Consider the following 19,804-nt stretch of genomic DNA (forward strand, 5'->3'; position numbering starts at 1 on the left):
CCAGGGCCTCCACAATGGAAACAGGAATTTCTACAGGAGAAGACAGGGATTTCTGTGTCACTGCTGCACTAGGCGGTGCCTCCTACCGAGTCCTGAGTCCTCAGACCTACGGGGGAGACATATTCCGTGCTAAACCGATCACCTTGAAATTGCCTTGGTATGCCACAGTGCACTAATGGAGAAAGGGTAAAGAATACTATTTTTCCGTATCAGGAGACCGAGAGACAGAGAAGGAAAATAGTCATGTTGGTGTAAATTCATTCTAGGCTATTATATCAAGTTAACATGAAACTGATTAATGTAAAGAGTAATACCAGATGTGTGAGGGGAAGTTTTGCATAAATCACACGGAGACAGGCTTTCCTAGCTTTGAACGGGGAGGTTGATACGAATCAACTGAGTTTGCTTGCCACCATCTCAAATGAGCTTGCGACCGCAAGAAGCACTCGTGACTCCTCAGCGAGCACTGCAGTGTTTTCGTGTGGGATTTGTATCGGCCCACAGCTAGGTCACAAAGGGGAGGAATCTCAGATAAATCTCAAAATTTTCAACTTTGGACAACTTCTAAATACCGTACACAAGCATTGTGTTCTTAGTTTGACTCAGGCCCATCTAATCTTCAAGAAAATTCCACTTCCAACCATTTACCTGCGACTGCTAGTCCACTCAGGGATGAGTGCTCCCTTAGACATAGCAATTTATTCACAGTATGTGCGCTGACAGAAAATTAAATCTAATAGAAAACAAGCTAAATATGATATTGTGAAACGACTCTGTAAAGAGTGCAACTAAGCTTGTGACAAGAACTATGAATAAGCTGTGCCTGCCAAGATGTTGGTCTTTATTAATTTTTTTCTCAATTTGATTTCAGACGTTTTCATTTTGCTGTACAATTTACATGAAATTTTACCTCATAATAATGATAAAAGGGGTAAAGGTTTACAAAACAAGTAAAAGAATGTTAAAAATTTGTTCCAAAGGTCAGTTTTAGTTAATTAAAATTCAAAGCTATAACATTTATAACCTTTATACATAACCTAACCTATAAAAAAGCTTTTAAAGTCTCCTTTTATTTTTCCTTAACAGTATATTTCAATTAATGGTAGAGAATAAAAGGCTCAGATGGAAAAAGCAGTCAAAAGTGCAAAAAAAAAAAAACCCATAAAAACTATTAAGTCCCATAAATACCTCAATATTCACATTAATTTGTATAAATCCCTGTTAATTCCCATGGAAATTTTCCCATTTTGAAAATTCCCTCACAAGCCTCGCTTAACTTTGCTTCTGCTCCAGTTTTTTTTTTTTCGATTTTTCTGTACCAATGATAACTATGGTCACACTGTGGCCTTTAATAAGTCTCTCCAGTGAGCTGGCTTGTCTCATCAATCTCCTTCCATCATCTCACTGAGCCAGCACGGGGCACCTGGAATGCTATGTTGGCATAGCTGTTTATTTATTAATTTCAAATCCGCATGCTCCGCTGGCATTTAAATGGACATAACAGAGGAGAATACACAAGCAGCCACCTCTCATCCAGAATACCCAACACACAGCCAAATAACCCTCTTCACTGTCATAGCCTGGTGCTGTTTCTTCACCAGTATGAACTTCTGGCAAAATCTTTTTCATTAGGGTTAAAGTTTTTTTGTGTGTATGTGGGAGGTTTTTTGTGCAAGTTGAAATCTCAGGAGGGAATACAGAGGTAAATTTATAACAGCTTATTGCTGTGACAGCTTGGTCATCAGCCTGTTTTTTACAAGATCAATGTAGGGTAGCATGTGAATGAGGGTAGCAGTGTGGCAGTGGTGAGGAGTAGGGCTTGTAAGCCAAAGGTTGCTGGTTCAGTTCCCTGCTGGGTTACCACTGTTGTACCCTTCAGAAAGATACTTAACCCACAACTGCCTCAGTAAATATCCAGCTCTGTAAATGGGTGAAATTGTAACCCGGATGAGCTCTGGATCAAGCACTGGATAGGAGTGTATGATTAATGGAAATAATGTAATAAACGTCTAACATGTATTCTAAATATACCACAGGCAAATAAGATATTTTCCTCTCATTAGCCCTCTGTTTATACCTGACTAATAAATTTTTGAGGGAGTTCACAGAGGTTCACATAGGGTATCTATGTCACACTTAGTCCCACCTGTTTTAAACCTGCACATCACTCCTTTTCTTTGAAGGACAATATAAATATTCAGGTATTCCAGGTGCACTGGAAGTCACTCTTGATAAGAGCATCAGCTAAATGAGTGTAATCTAATGTCATGTATTGTAATGTAAGGTGTTCCTTGCATAACTTGTGGTCACATCCATCCTTCTTAATCAGCTACAATCAGTTGCAGTTCTAAGGATTAATTAAACCTAACACTCATTCATTTTTTCCTTTCCAGTTAGGTGTGAATACACAAAATCATGTACTTTACACCAGTCTTATTTCAGGGCACATTCACACCATTTTGAGGGAAATGAAGACCTGCATGTGTCCCACTTGTGGAGGTGGCGATTTGCCCCTTGTGGTCTGCAAAGACAGCAGGATTCCACACAACCTTTTACCTATTAGTGCAAAGATCTTGAATTCAAAATATTTATCAGTATCACAGAAGTACAGAAGTATCACACACACACACACACACACACACACACATTTATCTTGGTACAATAACTCACTCGAATAACTGTTTATACCTACATAGGCTGGTCAGTTCCTCTCTACACCTCACCCACATATACAGAGATTATCAATACAGAAACTAGAAAAATGCTCAGAGATGATCATCATTGTTTTTTTTTTTTTGTTGTTGTTGTTGTTTTTTGGTGGCTTTCAGCACAACTTTGTTCCTGGACACTCCAAAACCTAACACGTCCCTTGAGTACAAACTTGCATCAGCTGCTGGATTGCATTATACAGGATGTGGTTTCCCACCTGCTTAATTGGATCGCTTGGGGGTTTCCTCATACACAGCGCTAATCTCGCTGTGTTTGCATTACAGCACAGCACAAGCACACAGTGGGAGAGCCTGCTCCTGAAGATTTCATAGAACACTTCCCCGAGAGACAAAATTTTTTTTAGTTTACGTATTGTCCATAAGAACATTTTTCTTAATTCTGCTCTACCATGGAAACGTATTAATTGCATACCTTGTGCGCACTGCGCCAGTCCCCTCTAGTATTCGGGCGTACAGTGTAAGGTGTTTACACGTATGGGGATATCAGCTCCACCTAGACTACTTATGTATGTGCTTCTACCTTGCCATCCGACGGGACTAGTCGAGAATCCAATTAGAACTTTCTTGGTTCTTAGCTGTCCTTTCCAAAATCGAAATATCGAGCTTTTGCAAAGATCCAAATAACGGAGATGATAGCTGTTACTTGTTAGAACTCGTTTAGTACTTCAGACGGTTAAAAGCTTGTACACTCTGTCAAACTAACCTGCAGATGGAAAATTATGCTAGATTTCCACATTTCATGCCCACATTTTTCCAGAAGAGCACTTGATGTATCATTCGCCATAAACTGCGCGTAAATCTTTATACCACTTAAGTTATTAGGTGAGTGTTTAAATACGCATGGTGCAATAGCCTACCTTGTACACTAAAGTGCCTCCACAGTAAATCCAGTTCTATAATGACCATGTCAAAAGGACTTTGCGCAAAAAATGAGAACGCAACAGAACATTCAGCTGGTCATTTCTTTATGGTCACGTTTTCTCACACCATAGTATAAGATTGAATATTTGTTTCTAAACTTCATTAAAAGAACTTTAAGTATACGACAGACGCACAGGGATTGATAAATCTATTGAAAATTCAACAAAATATGAATAACTAAACACCTTTTAAATAATCAAGGTGCCACACAAAACATCGTAAACGGATTGAGATTAATGTTTCATGGAAATCAGTTCAACCTCAGTACAAACATAGCTAGGAAAAAATGAGCTCATGTTGCCTCGTGTTAAAACTTTAAGAAAAATTCGCGTTCATAACAGTTTGATTTCATAGACAACCTAAAGAAACAGCCTCGTAAATATTTGTTTGAGAGCGACCGTATTTTCAAACTTCCATACGCGACAGGGAAAATCATCTAAACCAAGTTCATATCTTACCTTTGATTGCTGATACTGCCATGTGAATAAAAAGTATAGTTATAGGTGCTTCCAACAAACAGCAGACAGACAGTTCTAGTTTCATTGATCCCATGGCTATAATGTATCCAGTCTCCACTATTAACTACGCGACGGAGTCTTCCCCAACCACCATGGCTGTGTACAACAGAGATGTGTGCTACAGTCAAAAATCAAAAAGCATAAAACAACCCTCAAAAGAGGTACAATCCAGTTACTTTCGGACTCCCCGCGCCGACAGGGTGAAGTGCCAGAATCGCCAAAAAACGAAGCCAATCGCCACACTCCGGCAAAACACTGTCTCAAGTAATCAATCAGCTCTCGGTAAACGGCACACCGCACTGCTGATGGGTGATGGGACTCACGCCGGCTTGTGTCACCAGCGCCTTGTTCGGTCAACAGGTTGTTTGGCAAGATGGTGGTTGTTTTCTTAGTGTATTCGTCGGCTTGTAATCATTATACATTGTTTAATGAAACGTAATACGGTATACAGTATGTCGCCTACTCTAAATGTGAAATGTATGAAAGCCTATGTAGTTTCATCTGCTTAGCGAGAATGACTTTATTAACATTTTTATTTGGACTTAAGAAGTTGTTCAGACGTTACAAATACGGAACGTGTCAAAACAGCTATAAACCATGTATATGATTTAAACGTTGTATATGCTCGTGACAATATCCGAAGATGTATTAAAATCAGTTATATAGTAGGCTACCACCCAAAGGCTTCCTTCAAAGATAACGTCAAAAACAGAACTAAAAACAGAATACATTCTGATGTCATCAAAGCCTGAAAACGCTCCATCTTTACAAACGTTATAGAGAAATCATAACTATTTCGATCATAAAGTGATCATCAGTTTATCGAATGAAAGCCAGACTATCGCCAACTTTGCAAACAATTGGAAACACCGACTTCAAAGCATTAAGTACTAGAGGTCGCTGTGTTATGGACTTAGTGAACTCGTGCGTACTTGGCTCTTTCGACGATGGTTGCAAGGAGTCAAGGTGTGTGTGCTCGCGCGTTCAATTTATACGTTGCTGAATACACTCGTTTATCCATACGTCATGTGTTGTTAAAATATATACCCATGCAACTCATTCCATTTAACGTAGCTTTTTTTAAATTTTTTTTAAAAATGAGAAGACAGTTAACCCAGTGCTCCAAAATGCTGGCTCTATGCAGTGCATGCTATCAGAACAGCGCATTTCTCTTCATCGAACAGCTGACAGTTTCAGGGTGGTGTAGAGCACGGACAATGTGTTTCAACGTCATCCCTCATGGCCCCTGCACAGTGTGAGGGAACATCAGAGTTACTCTACCCCACTGCTCCCCAAGGATTCGGCTGATGTGTTCCACCCCTCATCCAAAGGACAGGAGCGCCCTGAGGAGCAGCTTTGGGTTGTGCACTCTGAGTCACTGAGGCATGCTTCTGTCTCCGTTCTGAATCAGAGACTGACAGCCTGATTAGGAGCTATTAGTCACTTCTTGTAACCAGCCAAGTATAACTAATCAAATGCAGTCCAGGGGTTGGGAAGTGAATAATTCAAAGGAGCTTTGCATGGAGTGTTAATGCCTATGTCTATTTCATTTCTTTCAAGCATGTACACTTGGGCACTTTCTGGTGTGGAACAGAGTATGACGGTTGACATGATACCCTGTCTTGTCGTGAATACAGTTCATTTTTCAGTGCATAAGCCGGCATTTTTCCCCTTAGCTACTCACTCATATACGTACCCAAAACACAGGAAACCCCTTTGAGGCTTTCCCGGAGCAACATGTAGAAAGACTGGGGGTCAAAGCAGCTGCTAGCGTACAGCAGCAGAATGTGATGCCCTTACTGACTGTTTTCTGCAAATACCTGGAGATAAAGGCATACGTTATCCATCAGTAAAAGCATCTAAAGCAGTGGTATTCAAGCTATGGGCACACCCTCCTGGGTGTGTGAGCAGGACTCTGGGGGCGGGCATTGTGTTCAATGATTTTTATGACTTAATAATTAATTTGTAATAAAAATATCAAAAAGGTCTGCTAGATTTGACCTATTTTTTCACATTTTCCACATAGCATCCAGGCATCCAAGAAAGAGAAAATGATTGTTAACTAACCGTAATGTTGAGGAAGTGTGCACTTGGGTAAAAAAGCTTGCACAAGCCATGAGAAAGGACAAAAATCAGCATGCAATATGGCTATTCAGGACTACGCACATTCATAACTATCATTATGATACACCTTCTATATGACAGAGAGGAGACTCTGACTAGTCCATTAGAAAATCGCTCATATGATAAATTCATGTCTTTCAGGTGAGGCCTATTTTTAGTATTCACACTGATCATTTACCAAAAAGGTAAGCAATTTAAATCCCTTTGATTCAGAGACTGATTGTGGAGGTCCTGCATGTTTTTAGTTTCCTTCAGCTGTGTAATTGAAATCATTATTGGAGCCAGGTTACCCACAGGGTTTCGGTTATAAATCAGTTTCTCTAAAACCTACAGGATTCCCATGTTTGTAGATAAGCATCGCTCTTCTCTGCTCCAAAGAGGTGGATCAGCAGATGTTCTTCAGAGTGAGATAAAAAAAGTAACAATGTTGCAATAATTTCATGTGCTCAGGCAATGTACATTACATCTGGAAGTAAATAAGAAGCGTGATTATCTTTATTAATCCCAAATTACAAAAGTCGATAAAACACTTGAACTGATAATGTGATTCCTAATTAGTGTGTTGTACGTGTTTCAGTTGAAATCATTATCATTTCAAATAACAGGCTTCCCAGAGCTTTCAGGGAAAAAAGGTCTTGTTTGTTCAACTCTGAATTATTTAATGTCTAATCTGAATTTAATTTTTAATTACTTCTGTTAATCACATATGGTGAGAACGCATTTTGGAAGAAACCCTGAAAAAAGTATGCATAAACTGAAGAATAAATTAATAAATAAAATAAAAATATCAAACAGGAAGGTTGTCTCATTAGCATATAACATCAGGAAAAAAATGATAACTGAAGAAAAAATTAACATCTGTAGTAAATACATAATTGCTTTACAAGGAAACAGATGGACAAGAAAATGAAAAAGGGCAAACAGATAGCTGTATGTGTGCATTGTACATGTATACACACACACACACACGCACACACACATATTGAGGTTGCAAACAGAGATTCGGCAGAAGAATTTTCAGGCAATCCCTACTCAGTTGAAAAACCCCCTCCCCTCCACAGGTACAAAAATCTTCCTTTTCCTGTCAGCATCCCTCCTGCTCCTCACCTCTCCCCCTTCCAAATGTGGGGTAAACAAGTTTGACCCACGGTAAAGTGTGAATCCTTATGTACTGAATATCTACTGAATATATAGTGTGACAGTGTGTATGTATACATATATATATATACAAGTCTATATATACAATATATACAAGTTGAATATATATGTACAAGTACAAATAAGGCAATAAGTAATATGATTTTTTATTTAATTTTAATAAAAGCAAACAAATATTTGATCAAAGTGTGATATTACCACCAATAGGAGTGTGTCAGACAAACTGGCCATAAAATCACTCAAGCAAAGTCCTCCAAATACCTGAGTCATTGAATAAATTGTGTTCCCTGATGTTTCCTTGAAGTAGTCCCTTCTCAATAATAAACAGATCTGTTCTGTGCTGAGGGAGAGGGGTTGCTGTAGGGTGACACAGATGAGTTGGATCTGCGGGGCTGCACGCCCCACACCTGTGCCATGTGATCACTAATGGGAAGAAAATATGGACCAAACCGAGTGCAGACAGGACCACAGAGCTTTTCAGCTGAGAGCAGACAGGACCGCAGAGCCCATTGCTTTTCAAATCTCATTCCTCATCTTACAGCTCTGGCATTCCTCTGGACATTCAGTGGGCATTTGTGCTCTCCCCAAAGAGGGCATTTGTGCCAGGGTCTCACATAATTGTATTGATTTATTCTTGTTTTGTCCTAAAGCCCTGAATCAGTCTGAGAAATTGATTTTATAGGTTACGTTTCAAAATGATGTTGTTATTTTAGCGTAATAAAAAAAAACAAAGCAAGAGCAACAGTTAACTGTTCAATGCAGTCATCGATCAGTTGCAGCATGCACATTTTTTTTACAGAATAGGTATTGATTTCTACATTGCAACACAGCACATATTTTCCTTTTTATTATCCAGATTGACAGTGCTAGGCTGTCCCTGATCAATGATCAGTCCTTGTTTAGTCTCTCCAGATGATGCCAGGGGGATGCCAAACGGATGCCCACCTTGCTGTCAGTGATAAGCTATTTCAGGAACTTGGACAGCATGGAATCAAAAATACCCACAATCTGTGACTGCAGATAGACTGTATCTACCGACTGCAGTGTTAAAAGGTTGATTCATAGGCGTTTGAACATGATGAAACAACACAGCCCACATTCTGACCATATTTAATTAGGCAAATAATTCAGTGGCTGTTTTTCCCAGGCATTAAATTATCAGTAGAGAAAGGCAACACATCACATTTCACAAAATAAATAACATCTCTGTTACTGTGCAGTGGAGACCTCAAGAGATCTTCTTTCTTGTTTTAATTCTATGATGTCTTTTTCGAGGTCATCTATCCTTGAGCTGGCTGAGTCTAAGATCATTTCTAGGAACGATTTGTAGTTGCACTTCTGCTGATCTACTAGGTCTTTTTTCTTTTTTTCTTTTGGTGTTCCAGAAACTTGTGAACAACATTCATATAACTCTCTTGGGTGGTAAGGTAGTGGTATTGCCCTAGGATGAAGGAACCACACTAATACACAAAGTCTGAGGACAAGGTGCAAGAAAAAAGGAGATGACTTGCCCAGCATGTAGATTTTGGGAGCATTAGGTTAAGCAAGCGGGTGTAGACTAACTTACAGTTCCTGTGCCAGGGGACAGCATACTCCTAAACATAAGGAGTGAGGGAGTATTCACCTGTAACCTGAGATGGAGAAGGACAAGCATAGCAGAGCAGAGTGTGTCCAGCCAACTTAAACTGCCTCCTCCGATTGTCCAAATTACCTCTCCCCGCGAGTTCATCTGTCTGGATTGGAAGTGTTGCTGCTCCTGGCTGCTTTGAAAAGGTTATAGATCACTTTGTAAGGTCAAGGATGAATCACCGTTGTTGCTTAAATCTGCGGCCACCCACAGATTTGACCTGCCACATGCTGCGCTGTACACAGCGACCCTGTCGTCCCACATATCAATCAATACCTTCCTGAAGACTCCCTCGAGACATTGGCAGCTTTCCATTTCAGTGTCCTTATCTTACATTCACTGACAAACAGCAACGGCCTTCTGTACACACTATCCCTTCCTGTTTGTTGTTAATACTATCTTGCTCAGCAGTCGCAAGTGTGGGACTGGATGTTCCTTTTGGATGTCGGTGCAATAGATGTGTATATAATTCAACACAGGGTAAGACTGTCAAAGGTCTTCTTCTCTGCTTCAGCGTCCCCGTGCTCAGCGCGTGAGTTTTAAGCTATAGTGAATGACACCGTGGAACCTGCAGACCATGCATGCGGCTTGTTTCTTCTCTCGTGCCTACGTGCCTAGAAGATCTGACGGTCTTTTTCTCCGTTCCCTTACTGCCAAGCTTGCACTTCTACATTCACAGATTATTCAGCTCTCAGTTCTTTCAGTTACAGCAGAGATGGATCAGAGTACTGACTCAGGCACCGCTGTTCAGTATATTACTCCAGAATGTTGTATTCCTGTTAACAAAAGCTGAAACAATTATTACATACATATTACATTTATTCATTTAGCAGACGCTTTTATCCAAAGCGACTTACATAGGTTACAGTTCTTTACAATGTTATCCATTTATACAGCTGGTTATTTACTGAGGCAACTGTGGGTTAAGTACCATGCCCAAGGGTACAGCAGCAGTGCCCCAGATAATAATAATAATAATAGAAATGATGGATAATTACCCTGCTGAAGATTTTTGCTCAGTTCATACCAAGAGGTTTCTCTTTTTGCAGTAGCTTTCCTCTTCTTCTTCCACAGAGTGCTCTCCACCTCTGAGGAAAACTCAGTGGTAGATGGAAATACCATCACGGGAAACCTGCTGCCTGACAGCAGTTGAGCTTGGGCAAGCTGAGATATTTTCAGAATTATTAGATCATTATGATTTTTCAAAGGCAAAGCCAAGTGCATGGCGGGAAAGGAAATTTAATATGGGTGGACACAGCTTGCTGCACTGTGTTCAGAATATTAAGGTGGAAGAAAACGAAAACGTGAATTATTAAAATGAAATATCAATGACCCAAGAGGTAACCTTCAGCCTCATCACCTTATAAGTTAAACAGACTGTGGATGAAAACATCTCAGTGAGGATCCTTTTTTTGTGGTTATTTTATTGATTTTGATAACTAGTCCTGCTTCTTCAGCTCTCCAGTAATTCCATGTATACTCAGCATTATAGAAAAACATGTCACTTGCTTTATCCATATTTATCTTTTGAAAAATAAGTGATACTGAAAGCAGCTTTGACCTCTACAACTTTGACTTTGACTTTTATTTATATGCATTACATCACTTCATCGGTAAGAGCTGGTGTCAGCGCACCCTAAACTGTTGAATGCCGAGTCTGGCATAAACAAGGAAAGCTTTCATAACTGTTTTCTCATTGCCAGCTTACAACAACCCATGCATCAGCATTTACACAGCCAACACTAGCCAACTACATGGTCAGTCATGAATGACTAATCAATGAATCAATCAATAGCATTTAAGTAACGTGAAATGTTTGCTTTATATTTACAAAAGCACACAGTGTATGCAAATTATAAATAGACAGATGAGTTTGTAGCTCATTATACTGTCTTTCTGTACCAAAATTGGGTGGGCTTTCATTAAAATACAATATTTTGTTATAGACAATACTGTATCCATCACATCAAACATCCCCCATATAAATAATACAGCTTGTATACTCATAAAAGTCCCTCAAATGATCGCAGAGTAATGAGCAAAAGCCTAGCAGTAACCCACCACAAAATGAACTGCAATGATGGGTTTTGCTCATATTTTCACATAAGTGGTAGCTCGAACAAGAATTAAAATTCATTCCCATGCAAAATCCACAGACAACTGCAGCATTTTAACACTTGGTGCCTTTGAATCCATGAACCCTGTAAGCAGTAGGTGATTTGTTAATTTTTCACAGGGGGAATGGCAGATGCACACGCAGCACTCTCTCTGCTACTGACTAGGAGATGGAGAGGGGGGATGGCAGGTTAACAAGGGGGATGCATTTTGGTCATTTTGCTAACAAGGGCGTAGCATCCCCCCTCACCCCCCCTCAAATCGCCTACTGCCTATAAGGCGGTAAGCTCACAAGCCCTTGGTTTTCAACCACTTGTGCGTTTTGATTTGTTTTATGTTTTCAGTGTTCTTTTGACTTTTTTATTTATACTTCCGAAAATAAAATACACTAAAAGACTGAGAACTCAGGTGAGGACAATCATTGACGGTAGAATTCATGTTTACATTTTATACATTAAGTTGTGCTACATCAGTGTAGTTACACTGTAAATAACTACAGTAAGTAGTAATTACAGTGTAGTTGTACCATGTTGTACCAATATACCGCATGACAAGCAGTTACAACCTTGTATTGTGTACAGTCTCAGATTAGTTACAATAGAACTACAGTACAGTATTTTATGTGAAACTTACTGTGAGGTGTTGCTGAATTCAACACTGCTGTTAAAACCTCCATCTGCAGCAAGTAAAGGCCAAAGCCTCCAGATGAGATACGCTTTATGTCTGTGTGCCTTGCCAATATCATCCGATGAGCTCTTATTCATAGAAATACATGAATTACTTTTGCAACAGATGTGCTGTTATTCCCAAATCAGCAAAGGTGGCTAAAACCAGCGTGGCTAATGTGAATCAATTAAATATTTTTTAAAAACAATACAAATTTCAATACACACTGACCCCTTACGAGAAACAGTAATCCTTATGTCGGTTCTTTATGCGCACACTGCTGGCAGGAGCTGAGCTGAGGTTTCTGGGGTGTAGTTCTGAGCTGTAGCTCTGGGCCTGTGCGGGGGTATTCAGGGGCCATGCACAGATGGTGTCATGGAATTCTGGAACGACGTTGACAGTGCGGGGCAGATTGACCTGCCTTGCTCCCATGAGGGTGCAGCACCCCAGCGGCAGACGGAGACTCACACACAGCGAAAACTTTGTCTAATGTAGACGACTGAGACATCTGCGATACTGGTGAGGGTGGATGTCTGTCACGAGAGCAAGAACTGTGGTCGGGGAGTGACACCAAATGAATGAAGAGACAATTAACCGGGACAGGGTTTATCAACCTTCAAACCAGTGGCAATCAATAAGATACACACCAGAGGGCGCAGAGAGCGCCTATAATTTTGTAATAATCCTGATAAATATCCATTTCTAACTGCTCTGCAGGTTTAGCATGGATGCTGATTTACATAAGGTGCAGCTATAACTTGATTGGATATGATGTGACAGCTCTGTCTTTGTGAACTTCTTATGAAATCTTGTTAGCTGTGATGAAATAAAACAAAAACTTCAATTAAAAAACAATTCACTGGGTTCCCAAGTGGTTCGGTCAGCAAGGCATGCTGTGTGAAGGCTGAGTCGTATGGTCTGGGTTTGAGAACAGTTTGACTTGTAACCAAAAGGTTGCCGGTTTGATTCCTCATGGGGGCACTGCTGCTGTACCTTTGGGCAAGGTACTTAACCCACAATCGGCCTCAGTAAATATCCAGCTGTATAAATGGATAACATTGTAAAAACCTGTAATTGAAGTTGCTCTGGATAAGAGCGTCTGATAAATGCCAATAATGTAATGTAATGCAATCTCAGCTGCATACCATTGTGTGAGAGGACTGCATTCATCTCACACCAGTGAGAGAGTGAGAGCGCAGAGGTTTCAAAAACAGGGTTGCGTGAAGGGGAAGAAGCATGAAAAACAATTCTGTAGTCTCCTCCCGGTAATCACATCACAAAAGTCACAAGATATATTTGTAACAAATAAAATAATTAAATAATGAAGTGACGTGCGAAAGGTACTATCACAGCAGATGAAGCAGAGTAAAAAAGAAACAGATGGTGATGAGTGATCCTTACTACACAGAAAAAAAAGATTTGGGATCAGCTGAAAGGTAAGTCCACTGCCACCTATATTTGTACAGTAGCTCATTGATCATCAGTGTTCTGTTCCGTGGGCATTCAAAAGTCCTATCCTGAGTAGAAAGGCCAGGCGCTGTCAGGGTAAGTATGCCGTAGTAAAGGGGTCAGGAAAGGGCCACAGCCAAGGGAGTCAGTGCTAATAATGGTGTAAGTTCCTCGAGGTTCCTGGGATTGTCACTTGAAATCAGTCTTTGGATAAGTGCATAGGTCACGACTGTTCTGTGTGTAAGAAAGTAGCTGAAGGTGGGCTGTGATCTGTGGTCTGAAATGAAATGTAAAGTAATTGGGCAGTGGGATCAAGATGTTAAACATGCAGCCAGTAGTAATACAGGCTCCTCCCCTACTGTGATGTCATCACAGGGAAGTTTGGCCAGACTTGCAGTCATTCTTAAAAGCTTTTCGTCCATCCCTTCCTCAAAATAGAACAAAAAAATTCAACTCCATCTTGCTTTTTTTTCTTTTCAACTGATTTCAGTAATCAACAACACTTGCCACCTTCACCTGCTTAAGGCAGTTAAACACTTCCTTGGATGTCAAGTACCTTGCACATTGTGTTGGTACTTTGCAGATGGGGATGACTTTCGTCTGTATTCTCTCAACTGAGAGGAAGATTATTCAGTACACAGAGTAGGCAAACATGGTGAAATGGAGTGCCTCACTGACTGAATCTTTAAGATTTAAAGACAGGAATGGGGGCTTGAAATGATAGCTAATTACATTGATTTTGCCTTAATTCAACCAAATGTGAATACAGTTCACTTTCTGGGGCTAATATGCAAGCATCTTCACTGAGTTTGAACAACACTGCAGGTTTTTTTTTTTATTTAGTGCATGTCATTTACTAGACAATGCTCTTAATTAGTGCACTGTGCTGCAGAAAGTATAGATTGGCTGATCTGCCACTGCATAGTAATTATACAGCTCAGTAAAAAAATAGTTCAAGCTATTAGAATTACTCTGGGTCTTAATTTTTTGTGCGATACTGTAGTCTTGAGTCACCTCAATTCAGACCTATTGTACTTGGAAAAAATGTACTTATTACACATAATAACCCTCTTTGTCCTCCAGATCAATGTGATAAATAGTGACCCATTTTCCTCCCACTTTGAACTTTAAATTTAACTGCCAAGTAAGAGTATAATTACAATTCATGTAATTTTTTTTTTTATTCACATAATCTTTTAATAGATATTCAGCAACCTGAAATGAAAGATTTCATTCCTGCCCTGATAGGATACATGACCAGCTATTCCATTAATTATTGGAGGGAAGGTAAATTCCAAAAGTGTAATGACCTCAGGATTGTGTTTAGAGTAATAGCAGTACCTTATTGTTCCTCTTCTAAACAGCTCATTTCCGTGTATCAAACCAGCTGTGCAGCTGCAGGCAAAGACTTTTTACAATGCACCCTTTCATTTAGTTTTCTTCGCATTCTATTCTTGCTTTCCATAAAGCCAGCGCTGGACCTTAAAAGTACTAAGAAGGAGATGAGTCACAGGTACAATTTTAGTCCGTGAAGCCCGGGAGAGGAGTGTGCTCAGAATAAATTAGTTTAGGCCTGACTGACAGGTGAGAGGTAACAAGAGGAGAGGAAAGAGACAGGCAGGACGAGAGGCGAGGAGAGAGAGGGTTAAAGCAGTGAATTCAGACGGTAAGGACACAGGGAGGCAAGGCATTGATGGAAAGATGGGAGAGGGTGAGAGAAGAGTGACACGGTGATGGTGTAGATCTGCAGTTTTGAGAGGAGAGAGGGGCTGCTTACGACTGAATGGACACAAAAGGTAAGAGGATAGAGGAGAGACATGGGAGAGGGGGAGGGAGAGGATAGTGATGGTACTGAATGACAAAAAAAAAACATTCAAACAGATTCAAAACTCTTTGACTGAGAAAGAGATTAACTTTTAAGGGAAAAAAATTCCAACTCTGTCTTTCCTGGGTGTTTCTTTGTGATGTTTAATGCATTCTACTCAGTTTTATTTAGTTACACTGAAATGAAATTACCTCTTCAGATTCATTCGCTGTGGCTGGCCAGCGTGCATTTCCAATCAGAGAAGGAGGGGATGGGCTTGATCCATTACTGAGAGTACGCGGTGTAATGCGGATGCAAATTGCACGCAGCCTCCGGGCTCCTTTGTCATATGCAATTTATCAGGCAGTGCTTGCAAGTGTGGTGTATGTTCTTTTTCTCCAAGCCAATTCAGTTTGTAATAATGTAGTAGATGCTTTATACAATAATACTGATGTGGAACAATAACAGTGTACATCTGGGTTTGTTTTACCCACTTTCACATGTTTTAGTTCAACCTAGCTTTGGCTAAATTAAAGGTCTGAAAGGGCATTCGATAGTGCTGCCAGACCCTTACTCTTTGCAGTCACCATGGTGACAGATTTCAATTCAAGCTCACCTTGGAGATGAAGAGAGATAATTCAGAATCCAAAAGAGCTGTCTGATGATTCCAGTGACTTTTTCTGATCATACAGAAACAAAAAAGTGAGCTTTCTAATATCGCATAGTGACTTTAAATGCCTTATTCAGTCTACAGTGGTAGCAGCTAAAGAGCACACACGTCAAAAATTTCAACTGCTGTTTTGAAAGAGGTCATAGTATAGTATGTTCTCATTGATCTCTTGGATAAGGGCACAGGTTACATGTATTTTTTCACGGTAATCTGAGTGGTCTGATTTGTGGAGATTCCTTGCATTTTTGAAAAGTTCACCCACATCCCTAAAAAGTACTGAATAAACTGATTTCATAATGCAAACAAAAAAAATGCTCTTCCATTGTTTGAATAATTCATTTGAATTCATCAGTCTGGATTCATTGGGACACACTTCACGATGGTGGAAATTAATTCTGTATATGGAAATGTGTTCTCTCATTTGTAAACAGTGTTTTCAACAGTAGTGATCAGCAAAATTAAATATAAACAATTTAATGAAAGAGTATTCATTAACATTCATTTCACCATAAAGGTTTGAAGGTCTAACTCTCCATTGTGCTCTTGTATGCCACTTCATCAGTCTACTGCATGTTGTTGTAAGATTCAACTTCTTAGAAAAGTAACTTCATTGAAAATGAAAAATTCAGCATGACGTTCCTCACATTACAGACAAGTACATATGCATACTGAGAAGCAAGAAACTAGATTTACAGAAGAGAAATCTTCACTTTCTCCAATCCTTTGATGCATTGATGATGTGACATTCTCACTCTCTGCACAAATGCTCAAGCGATGAAGAGACACAGGGTTTGGGCAAAAAGTCCATTTTTGACAGGTCTCCATACTGGTATGGAGAGCAGGTGGCTATCCTGAAATATTTAAGCTATTTATTTTTTTGTTGAAATATTCATATTTACTAAATTTTTAAGTCTGCTCAAACTCACTTGTTTTTCCGTCTGCTTTCAGGCACCAGATTGCACTCTGATGCTGGTTAGTCCCTTTCTGTCTAACAGCATTGCTAACGCACTGCTAAAAGGGTATCAATTCAAAATGCATCCCAAAGGACACAAACAACGTTAGCATACAAAGCTGTAAAAATATCTATGGCCAAGTGTTGAGAGTCCTTATCTGTGCTTTAATTCACAGACAATTCATGCTATGAATACTGGAACACTACTATTAGCAAGAGTAATTTGCTACAGTCAGAAGGGTAGCTGGGGCAATGTATTATGAGGTTAGCCCGTAATACATTATGAAATTAGGAAAGGGTTTCAAATTAGCTTTTGGACCTGGTTATTAAAACAAATGGAAATATTACGAATATGGATACCTACTTCAGCGAAGGCGGGGAACAGCTAATTTAATTTTTGAATGTGCAATGTGGCCACTCCACTGCAAATAGTAATAATTGGAAATGTTATTCAAAAATCCTCTGGACAAAAGGCTAGACGTTCAAATGCAAAGAGTAAGAAGACCATGTTTTTTTCGTTTTCTATGCTTTATATTAGCAACTATAGTTCAAAACCTTATAGAGAACAAAATATTACAATTGATTGCAGTGAATAACCCTTGAGCAGAAGAGGCCTTAGTCTTGGAAGTAATCAACTGTCAAGCATTCCAATATGGTAAATATTCAGTGTGTTCACAAATGATGCTTTCGGCATTGTGAGAAATTATAGAGGACTCTACTTGTCACTTTCTCACAACCATTATTCATCACTGCAGCATGCATTATCTGAAGGTCTCTCCAGCTATCCAATTTGTTTGTTGAGGGAAGTATCACAAACATCAAGGGTAAAAGATTTTTTGGAGCATTATCTGATTTGTACTGAGGAGAAGTACCATTTTAATACTTCTCACTGGGGAAATCATCTTGCACCTATTGCATAGCAAAGTATTTTATGTCTTGGTCTTGATCTGCGTCCAAAAACGGTCCACAACGGTTCACAACAGTGAACACTTTGTTAATCCTAACGCAGGGCACTTCTGACTCTGTTCTGCTAGGGAGGGAGGTTCTCCAGGACACGTCGAGGTGTGCTGGACTGGCATGCAGTCTGCACTCATGGTGTGAGCAGGGAGTCAGTCCATCTCAGCTGCGTGGATGGACGACATGTACAAACCGCATGCTGTGTAAGTCCCTCTGGTTAATAACCCTGGCTTCAGCTCCAGCTGTACAAAGGAAAGGTGTCACAGCTGGAAGAAAAAGATTGCTTTGGCTGAGGAGCACCACATTGCACTTTGGTTAACCAAAATCATACGAGGTCAGACAACCTCAAAACACCTGAAACTGTGAGTCTCGTTTTCATTTTGCTAATGCAATGCACTCATGGCGTTGTAGAGAAGCTGGCTGATACTTTCCTCATAAACGAGTAAAACAGAACAAAAGGTTAAAAACCAATAATTTATTTTAAAATCCAAACTGACAAAGAAACCAGCCTCTGCAGGCCCACAGCAGGGACACAGTGAGCCTTTCTCCTGCTGTGCATCCGCACCTGTATTTAATCACCTTTCAATTAGTCAGGTGTGACTTGTTACCCAATAGGCTGCCTCCCCAAACAAATTGCCAACATGTGCACATAATTGCAGATGATCGACACACAATTGACAATTTACAATTAGCATTTAGTCCAAGGAAGAGGTAGTTAAGTCCCTCCTTCACAGGCATGATGTGATGACAGTCCTGGAAAGCCAGAAAGGCAATTATCTTCTCTTTGACTGACTTACAGCACTTTTTTTTTCATCTGTGTGCAAATTTCCCCAGAGGGTTCATACGCCTAAGTGTTTCTTTAATACCTGTGTAATGTCTCTTATTATAAAGTGTATTGATGCAGTTTTGAGATATCCTCCGAACAAGCAGCACTTGAGGGATATCTGATCACTACTTCTGAGCAGAGTTCCTACCCTTTAATGTTTTGTATGATGAATGAAAAATGACCACAAATGCATGTAGTCAAAATATGAGCCACACAGCACTGTATTAAAAAAGAATTTGCACCAAGACAGGGGGTATTGTGAAATTAAGAACCTTTTTTTTGGTTGTCATAGCAACAGATGATGGTCACCATAATGACATGCAGAGCAAATCAGTTGTGGCAGATACATCAGACAGGACAGGAACTCATGTGGCTTCATAATATGACTGAAAAATAAATTAATCACTTTAATCTCTGTTATTAGGAAAATCCATTCCTCTTTGTCTGTAGGGAATTAGAGTCAAAGGCAGAAATGCTTTAGTTGGGAACAGTATGCTTCCTAGGATAATAAATGACCGGGTGAAGCTAATATTAGCATTGCTACCTCCACACTGTCCAGACATTTGCCTTCCCTTTTTAGCTTGCTGTTCAATTCTGTCTGAAAGATATGGAAAATCATTTATAATCATATATCATATCCATTTCCTTTCGGACAATGGGTTTGGTTTTCCTTATCTTCAGGCCATGACTATGAATGACTGTATAGAGAAAAATATGAAGAAAAAAAATAGCATGAATTCCAATGAGATATGAAGATTATTTTTGGATTTCAGATTTTTTTTTCTACTACCAGAAGCCTGTCTAAGGTACTATGAATATAGAATTGGAACTGGCCAGATATCAAATATCTCCAGACAGATCTCCTCAAAATAGGTTATTACTGCTGTGATCCTACATTATGAGCACATATGGCACAGCTCAGACACCTTGAGGGTATTGTCTCTCTTGAACCAGAAGGATGCCTGTTCTGACCCTTACCCAGGCCTATCTAATGCTGGCATATGTCTCTGCTCTGCAAGGCACTCTCTGTGACTGGATGGTGAGGAGTATTGGCCTTGAATTGCACTGGCCTTCTGTCCAGACTGTGCTTATTATGTAACGCTCCATGCCATAGGAATCGGGATAAGCTCGGTGCCTTTGTGGCATTGCCGTTTAGAAACTGCCTCTTTACCAGAACCAGCTTTCCTGTTATCTAGGCCGGTTTAAAACTCATCAGAATGTATTTGATATGGGTGGCACAACTACTGCTATTTATGACTTGCTCACTGAGTGCGGAAACATGTCCAAC

The 19,804-nt window shown here is 39.9% G+C and overlaps 1 protein-coding gene across 1 annotated transcript in view; it reads right to left on the reverse strand.

Moving 5' to 3' along the window:
• Positions 1-4,453, reverse strand: part of LOC118783040 (relaxin receptor 2-like) — a 41,625-nt gene extending 37,172 nt beyond the window's left edge. The window contains exon 1 of the mRNA XM_036536703.1: positions 4,109-4,453. Within this exon, the coding sequence (XP_036392596.1) occupies positions 4,109-4,202 (94 nt within the window). The 5' untranslated portion in view covers positions 4,203-4,453. The remainder of the gene's footprint in view (positions 1-4,108) is intronic.
• Positions 4,454-19,804: the final 15,351 nt, after the last annotated feature.

This window comes from Megalops cyprinoides, chromosome 9 (assembly GCF_013368585.1).
Source record: "Megalops cyprinoides isolate fMegCyp1 chromosome 9, fMegCyp1.pri, whole genome shotgun sequence".
Classification (NCBI taxonomy): domain Eukaryota; kingdom Metazoa; phylum Chordata; class Actinopteri; order Elopiformes; family Megalopidae; genus Megalops; species Megalops cyprinoides.